The 9,185-nt window shown below is 40.5% G+C and overlaps 2 protein-coding genes across 2 annotated transcripts; both read left to right on the top strand.

The window, feature by feature from the left end:
* Nucleotides 1-1,473: 1,473 nt before the first annotated feature.
* guca1b (guanylate cyclase activator 1B) lies at nucleotides 1,474-3,125 on the top strand. Its single transcript, XM_054608528.1, has 4 exons — nucleotides 1,474-1,677; nucleotides 2,344-2,493; nucleotides 2,647-2,761; nucleotides 3,001-3,125. The coding sequence occupies exons 1-4, from the start codon at nucleotides 1,474-1,476 to the stop codon at nucleotides 3,123-3,125; spliced, it is 594 nt and encodes a 197-aa protein (XP_054464503.1).
* Nucleotides 3,126-4,696: 1,571 nt separating this feature from the next.
* On the top strand, nucleotides 4,697-6,353 carry oard1 (O-acyl-ADP-ribose deacylase 1). The gene is made up of 5 exons (XM_054608529.1): nucleotides 4,697-4,979; nucleotides 5,139-5,304; nucleotides 5,708-5,766; nucleotides 5,863-5,975; nucleotides 6,104-6,353. Exons 1-5 carry the CDS (start codon nucleotides 4,935-4,937, stop codon nucleotides 6,249-6,251), a joined length of 531 nt encoding a protein of 176 aa, XP_054464504.1. The 5' UTR covers nucleotides 4,697-4,934; the 3' UTR covers nucleotides 6,252-6,353.
* The last annotated feature ends 2,832 nt before the right edge of the window (nucleotides 6,354-9,185 follow it).

The raw sequence follows: 9,185 nt of genomic DNA on the forward strand, positions 1-9,185 counted from the left end.
CACGGTGACATTAAAGCTGCTGAGCATCAACATGTTGCTGTTATCACTGCAAGCATTTAGCTTTAGTACAGTTTCACATAGCTGCTAGTCCACATGGCTAAGCCAAAACAGTATCAGTGATATAGAGATGACACTGGAGTGAAAGAAGCTTGGGACCAGTCCTGTCAATACAGGCCAATCATGGGTACAAAAATGGTGGTTCTAAAATGTCTCTTGTGTAAGAACAGAAGATTTGAATCTTTTAATCGTGAGGATAACCTCCAGTGACACTTCAGACGGCCTTGACACTTCTAAGCCATGATTATCATTATCCCTGTTGTCAGCACAGGAAAGTATTGGGCGAGGCCAAGCCTTCGTCTGTAATCAATGGCTACAGTTACCATTAACTGTGACACTCTTATTCTGTTGAAAACATGCAGTTATATCCAATTGCCCATTTAATATAACATTGCCCAATCCTCAAACGATTGCTAGATGTTTCCACCCTTTTCCCAAATTCCCCTCCCGACGCCTCAGTCGTAATGTCCAACATTATTGAATTTAGCTACAACACATCTATTAAAGGCTTCAGTCAGACTGAAGGAGGCATGTAAACAGTAATCAGGGGGAGCAGTAAATAACATGGCTTCTGAAGGTCAGAGCTGTCAGGGATAACTAAGCACTTGGCCTGTGTGAATCAACAGACTGGTTTGGGAACTTCCAATACCAGGAAAGATTACTTAAATGAGTACATCAGCAATTTAGAATACCACTTTCATAAACCTTGGGGACTCGAAGGAGACGATTAATGAATAATTGTCCAAATCTAAAACAGCAGTGCATGAGATATCCAGATTTTTATCTGCTAGACTTGGTCAAACTCTACCAGAAACGCTAAATCCTACATTTCCCATAATGCTATTTATAACATCTTTCCATTAGACCCTCTCTGACTGTTAACTGACATTGATGTGTAAAATGTCATATCACTTAATCGGGCAATTCCCATTTGTTATTATCATACATACACACCTTAAGTCTGAGTTTACCCGTTCATGTTTTACCATGAAAGCTATGATTAGTGTATCTACGATAAGTGTACGTTCCTACAAAACTAACAGATGGACTTGCTAGGAGAGGTACAAGCAGTGCCAAAAGGAAATCCTCTCATGATCTGTTTGTGAACTAATTGATTTTGACAAGTGCCCATTTATAATCCTTTATCGTGTGATCTATAGAAGCTTGTGTCTCATCCTGACTCACAGATTTGGCACAATAGGAAGCCCAAAAAACTGTTCAGCTTGCATGGACATTCATGCCATTTTGATTAATTTGATCTTCGTCGATTGGCACGAAGATCGTTGCAGCAATCGTCCCGATAACCGAGGACTAACATTTGTAATGTAGAGGGAAGATTTAAAAGAGTTACCCAGGTCAAACAGTTTCATGTAATGCAAGAGAGTTTTTTAGGGAGCTGAAGGGAAGATTTCCACAATGGGTCAGCGCCTAACCGAGGAGAGTGACCCAGACAAGGAAATCGATGCGGCAGAGCTGCAGGAATGGTACAAAAAATTTGTTGTGGAGTGCCCAAGTGGAACTCTCTTCATGCATGAGTTCAAGGGATTTTTTGGCGTTACCGATAACAAGGAGGCCGCAGATTACATCGAAAATATGTTTCGAGCCTTTGACAGGAACGGCGTAAGTACAAACTCCAGTTGTGTGGAAGTACAAGCCAAGTACGCTGACATTTGTCTCATATTAGTAACAGTGAACATGTGTTTATTGGAAACATACCAATTACCAACATGATTGATCATTTCTGTTAATGCCCATTATTGAGCACATGAGCTGAAACCAATAATTGGTACTCTATTAGTCAATCGACAGAAAATTAATTGGTAAAGATTCTGATAGTTGATTAATTAGATATGGAGGTACAGGTTCCTGCTTCTGAAATGTGAATATTTGCATATTTCCATAGTCCTCCATGAAAGTTAATTAAGTGTCTTATCTGAATATCAGACATTTGAATATGTCAACTTGGGCCCTGGGATAAAATGATGGCCATATTTTGGTATTTTTGGGCAAGTTGAGGTCTAAACAATTAATTGAGAAAATAATTGGCAGATAAATCAAAGGCAGATAATAATCCTTAATTATTACATTCTTGAACATTGTTGTATGATTCAGCTCTCGGGCTGTTCTGCTACAAAACCAATAAAGATAATGTTGAAAATAATCCTTAGCTGCAGCCCTGCATGTTGTATCTAGAAGGAGCACTACTTATATCTAATCATCTTACTTGTCTAAGTACAGAAACATTTTGCTTCATAAAGTTTTAATGCTCTCTCTTCATGTACGCAGGACAACACCATTGATTTCCTGGAGTACGTGGCAGCCTTGAACTTAGTCCTGAGGGGTAAACTGGAACATAAGCTTAAATGGACATTCAAAATGTACGATAAAGATGGAAGCGGATGCATTGATAAAACAGAGCTTCTTGAAATTGTGGAGGTAATATTAACTATCATACAGTAACGATGTGCAACTATTGATCTCTGAGGCTTTCAAAACATTTGAAAGAGTATTTCTAAGATAAATCAGTGGACAGTAATGAAACGCAGTCAGAGCGAGAGTGGTTGTAACTTACTTTCCTGTCACTCTCAGTCTATTTATCGACTGAAGAAAGCCTGCCATGGAGAGCTGGGAGAAGAATGCAATCTGCTGACCCCAGACCAAGTGGTTGCCCGCATATTTGAGCTGGTTGATGAAAATGGAGATGGTGAGTGTTTGTCACGGTTTTCTGGCAGCTTAAAGAAACTTCATGAATGATTCAAAAGCTCTGTGTCAGGCTGCTGTAAAAGCTTTGTGGGGTGTTATAGTAAAAATGCTTGCTTTTGCTTCTGTATATTAAAAAAGGGGAAGGTGAAAATCAGCTTTACAATGATTATCCGAACCAAATTAATGAATTCAGGGATGGAGAAATGTATGGTAAAATAACAACTGTCCATCTTCACATAGGGGAGCTCTCATTGGATGAGTTCATTGATGGAGCGCGGAGGGACAAGTGGGTGATGAAGATGCTTCAGATGGACGTCAACCCCGGGGACTGGATCAACGAGCGGAGACGCAGCTCTGATTTCTAAGACTGGAACGTGGCCTGTCAATCTGTCACATACACACATCATTCATGTGTGACCAATCATGTTGTCATTTTTGTATATATTAGAGTTTGTATGCAAAGGACGACCGCAAAGTCCTCCTGGCATTGTTCTGTATGCTGTCATACAAGGTTAAGATGGATGTTTTCCATAATGCTATACTCTGCTTGTTAAGGGGCAACCATTTACTTTTTAATAAAGTTTAGAGTCAACACTTATGCAACAGTAGTTTTGACTATTTATTGGCAGCTATATTTTGGTTGTCTGTTTATATTTCTGTATTTTATAGATGCTTCCTGCAATTCCTTTTTGGTTTTGTGTCAGAAAATGTGCATAATAGTGATTCAATATACATAATTAAAGCCCCTACATAACCATAGAGAGGTGTTTTTTTTTATTATTTTGAATCATTAGATCTCTCATTTATTCATGTTGCATTGACACTAACACTTTACTGTAATTTTTACAGTGAAATTCCACATAAGGCCAAACAATAATAGTAATTGGCATTATGGATATAGACCAGAAAAAATATGTCATTTACAGACGCTTACTGTATTTTTTTTTCATAAAGAAAAGTGCATAGTAGCTGAATGGGGTCTCACAAGTACTGGTGGAAAAGTAGTTAATGAGCTGAGAGTGGTGGATGTGTCTATCATCAATTTGCAAGTCTGTAAGGAGAAATGCTGCTTTTTCCTGACGATAGTTTCTGTGGAGGCAAAGGATTCTGTCAGGTAATTTAGAGAAAATAGAAAACGCATGAAACACATAAGTTATTCATTATAGTAATCATTACATTTATTTCATTCCCTTGTCAAACTGAAGCTAAGTTACAAGCAGGAACAATTTTGAAAACATTTTTCTTGGCACAGCTCTCTTCGACAAATGTTCATTGGAGTAAATTACTGTGAAATCTCGTAATGTGCTGTGATTGTTGTACTATACTGAAATGAATGGAAAGCACAGGTTTGTAGAGAGGAAATGTATCTAGAAAAATATAATAATGCTTTGAAAGTGGTCAGTATGTTTTTCTAAACAGACAAGGAGACCAATATGGAAATGAATCCTGCCAAGAGATTATTAGCAGCCTTACGATCATCATTCAATTGTGATTTTGGGACCATACACAGTTTTACTTGGAGTTAAGTTTGGTGACATAATGTTTTCCCATCATGGCAACTTGAACCTGAATAAACTTTAAAGAATAATGAATGAATGATCACATCTATGAGGGTTTGCAGGATCTTAAAAAACAACAAATAAATTCTAATTTTACACAGCCTCTTTTGTTTGATGGAAATCTTATGTATCCCATTAAGTAAACAAGCCACTAATTTTTGAATTTTAGTTATTAATTTGTAAACTACAACTTCACAACTTTCAGCTACAAAAATGTTGGTGATAAGAAAGTTTTTTTGTAAATATCTTTATGAACAAGTTTTATACGAATAAGATATTCAAATTCTGGTGTTAATATATGCTGTTTATACAGAACACCATCCTTAAACCTGCGTTTTTTCATAAGGCCCCGCCCCTCCCCAAAGTCCCGTTTTTTCTCGCGAGAGGATAGAATTGCGCTTTCTATTCTGCTACGTGACTAGTCCACTGTGCCATGAAAAAAGCACAACGAAAGTACCTTTATTTGGCATTAAAACGACCACCTGCAGGCAGCGTTTTGTAAGCTATAGGAGGCACTTTTCTGCCGCATGATAAGTTAGATAACACGTCTTCTGGCAGTTGCTTAAATGTGTGTTCAAGACTGCGAATCAACTCAACGTGTTCAAACTGTTGTCAATGTCGTCAGAACTTGAGAAACCAGTCAGCACTGACAACATTAAGGTAAAGCTGACACATGGAGGAGGGGGGGACACATGTTTTCTGTCTAAATGTTTTCTGTCTTGGTTAAAATGGTTGTTTCTGACGTGTCCATTGATGTTTATTTCTTGTTCTGTCATTATTGCTTCGCCACATGACTCAATGCTGCCCCCTCCCGGCCAGGCTCCAGAAGACAGCTGGAGACTGGACTATGTCACTGGGAACCTGTTCTCCTGCCCTGAGGATGAGGCTTTGGCCCACTGCATCAGTGAGGACTGCCGCATGGGGGCAGGCATAGCAGTGCTGTTCAAGAAGAAGTTCAAAGGGGTAGATGAGTTAAAGGGACAGGGTGAGTAGGCCCTTTTTTAATAAAAAATTCATGAGGAGTGAAAATGTTTTATTTTCCGGCTCATTGATTCCCACACCATCATTTTGTTCAGCACAGAGAAACTGGCTTTGTTCTGAGCGGAGGTCTTAACTTACCTTCATAATATCACATAAACTGTGTATTCTGTATCATAGTTTGATGCTTATCTGGCTTCACCATCCCATCATATGAAAATATTCTTAATGTCTTAAGCATTATTTTGTAACACATAAATTGGCACGTTTTTCCTGCACAGCATGGATTTGTAATGACTTGTCTTCCAGTGGATCATTAGGGTTTAAGGGTTCTTAAAAAATACTATACCTGGATTTCTTATTGTGTTTTGTTCTGATGTGAATACTATCTTTTTTTATCTCAAAAATAGGGAAGCTGACAGGAGAGTGTGCTGTGTTAAAAAGAGACGGACGTTTTGTCTACTATCTGGTAAAGATGTAGCAGTTAATTAGAATTGATTCCTACGCACATTCTCTTTGTAACATGAATATTTCAGTTTAATGCTTTCCTGTAATTACATTGCAGATCACAAAGAAAAAGGCCAGTCAAAAGCCCACCTATGTCAGCTTGACACAGAGCCTTGAGGATATGAAGACGCACTGTGTGGAGAACGGAATAACGAGAATATCAATGCCTCGGTTAGTGTAATTTCCGCTCATTTAGCGATACTTAATCAAACCAGGTTCAAGAGAGAAATATTAATTTGCTCAATGATTGCATTGCAGATGTGACAAGATGTGTGTTGGCTCTCTCTTTTTACTGACAGTATCGGTTGTGGCCTGGATCGCCTGCAGTGGAATAAAGTGTCAGAGATACTGGAGCAGGTCTTCAAACACACAAACATCTCCATCACAGTCTACAGCCTCCCAGAGAAAGCAGAGACCACAGTGATGAAAGAAAACATGCGCAGATGATTGATAGAAAAAGCTCATTTATTGTAATTACAAGTATGCATTTTTTCTGTAATGTCAGTACTAATCTTGTTAATTGAAACTAAAATAAATGATCTTTTTTTTTGTACATAAAAATCCGCCAAACTCTCATGAACTGATGAGGGCTGCTTCCTAAACACGCTAATCTAGATTCATGGCCGACTCCAGATGATACTGGGATTTGTTCACCTGTCCCTTCTCGTCACGTTGTTTTTTTATACACCAGGACTTCTCTTTATTTGCTCATTCATCCACCTGGCAATTATGCTGTCGATTGAGCAAACAAAGTATTTGCATTTCTCTGTGTATATCCTATAACTTCTACAGTGCTCATTGTAGCCTCTGTAGATGGTTGAGGTATCCTGTGATCCATTATCTGCTCGGGTATTGTACTCCGGTGCAGCTGGGACACACAATCGGAGCTACCAGATGTGAGTCAAAGAAAGAGTGGCGGGGAACCTGACACCACAAAGTCAATCCCACATCCATTTTATCCAGGATGGGGGAAGCAGAGAGAGAGAGAGCTGAATCGGCACAATCTCGAATCAGAGCTTTTGTTGGTTTAAATAATCTAACTGAAGAGGAGCTCAATTTATTAATTTGTCGACCTGCACTTCAGGTTGTGCGTAATTATCATAAACCTCAGTAGCAACGAGACTGTCTGTAGTTGGCTGTCTGTGACCCTCCCACTCTCCTTCGGGGCACCTTCAATAATTCATGAGGAAAAGGCATTTACTGCTGTACACTGCGGCTGCCTAGCCATCCCCCCCCCATCCCATATATCCATGGTTGGCTGGAAGACTGTACTTCAGCATCACTGCAACCAACCCCCTCTCTCCTCCTTCCTCCTCCTCCTCCCCTCCCCATCCCCCCTTCTCTGCCTGGCAATTAGACGCCACACTGCAGCAGAGCCACCTTCGCCGCGCTGCAGTGAATGCAGGGAAATCTCCCTCCATCCGACCTGCTGTCTCACCTCAGAGTGCTGAGACCCCCCTCAAAAAAAAAAATCTGCCCTCACCCCATCTAATAAGCCTCTCCATCTTTGTTTCCCGTGCAGCTTCTGCTTGTCCCACTGCGGTACACTGGTTTTCACCGCCGATGCACTCCCCCCATTTCCCTCTCTCACTCCTTTTTCTCTCCCACATACTCCCCCCCCACCCCCCTCTGTCCTCCATTCCCTTTTTTTTTTTTTTCTTTCTTTGCTCGATGCGTATGAAATTGCAGAGCTCAGCATTCTTCTCCACGGGCACTTAGGATGGGGGGGAGGAAAAGAAAAAAGAAGAGAGATGAGCTGGGCGGGAGGGTTTCTGGTGCACCACACAACTGGACCCCTTCCAATTAAAGAAGAGAGCTTATGTTATTGAAGAGCAGCTTAGCCAATCAGGAGGCAGTGCAGGCAGAGACAGCAGGAGAAAAAAAAGCAGCAGAGCGAGTGGGCAAGAGGAAGGAGGAAAAAAAAAACAAAAAAAACTGCAGTGTGTGAGTGTGTGTAGTTTTTTTTTTTCATCCCTCCCCTGAGCAGATCTTTATCAATTTGTGTACTCCAGTCGTGGGGTTGCATTTGAATGGGTGTCTGTGTGTGCATATGTGGCAGAGTTTACAGGAGGACAGGGTAAAGGTGTGTCCAGAGGGCTGTGATTGACTCCTCACTTACTCATTCTGAAACTGGAAATAAGAGAAAGTAAGAGAAGCTTGATTCTTTTTCTCTCTATATCTCAAAGTGTCTGGGAGCCTGTGGAGAAGGGGAAGAGCTCGGTGTCCAGAGGAGAGCGACCTGCACTGGAGGTAAACAGCTATGTTCTCATCCTACTACAAGCATGCTGGGTTTTTGGTTTTTCTTTCTTTACACTTCTGAAGTAGTTTTTTGTGTTCTTCTTCAGGGTATGTTCTGTCTTATCTGCCCTCTCTTAAGTCTTTTCACATTGAGATATCTACATAATACTTTGGATTATTATTATTATTATTTTACATTATAAAGACTTGACAGAAAAGCAGAGGGGGCGGCAGAGGAAGAGAGGAGAGAGAGAGAGAGAGTGTGAGGGAGGGGGAAGGTTAGTGCGGGACTCCCTGATGCTTCTAGGCAAGTTTCTGTGCACACGGTTCTCTAGTGCTGCAGTATCCCATTACATCCCTGGACGGAGCTGCCTCAGCATCCAGCCACTGTGAAGCAGAACGATTCATCTTTCAGTAATGACTTTCTCCATTTTTAACTTATTTGTGTTGTCTTGGTGGGATAAAAGTAAAGTTTTGCCCCCCCCTCCCCCCTATAGTGTAAATCCAGACCTCACTGATAAGCTCAGTTTGCCAAAAGACGCTGCTGCAGCCTATTTTTTAGTTTTGTCGTGCATGCCTTCGTTGTGTATTCGGGGTGTCGTTGGGGTTGCTTGGGTGACTGATTGATTTGGCTCTGATAGCGTTCCAGCATGGTGATGAGTTTTTATTTTGTTTATCCGGTGTTCTGGGACTTCCTTCAGTCTGAGCCTGCAGCAAAAGTAGGCTCTCTGATTGGACAAACTGTGCTTACTGACTACATTGTACCAAAGAAATGGGGGGAAAAAAATAGTTTACCCTCAGTGGAGTATTTATACTCAGAACATATGGTTCATCATTATTGTAAAATAAGCTCAAAACAAATGAAAGTGAAGTTTTTGTTTATTTATAGCGAAAGACAGCTGATTTATACTAACGCGTGTTTTGATTTTTTTCAAGCAAGCATTCATTATCAGCTTGCTTTTAGCACATTCATAGTTTATTTAATACATCCCACCATCTTTTCTTTTGAAGTCTGACCTTCATCATTTGTGAATGAAGATACGATACTGTCCAGCAGTGGGCAGTGTGTGTTTTCTCTGTACAAAATGTCTGTGAGCACTGGCCTGCTGCAGAATGGGAGGAAATAATGGATGTCCTGAGTGT

The sequence above is a fragment of the Anoplopoma fimbria genome, chromosome 12 (assembly GCF_027596085.1).
Source record: "Anoplopoma fimbria isolate UVic2021 breed Golden Eagle Sablefish chromosome 12, Afim_UVic_2022, whole genome shotgun sequence".
NCBI lineage: Eukaryota > Metazoa > Chordata > Actinopteri > Perciformes > Anoplopomatidae > Anoplopoma > Anoplopoma fimbria.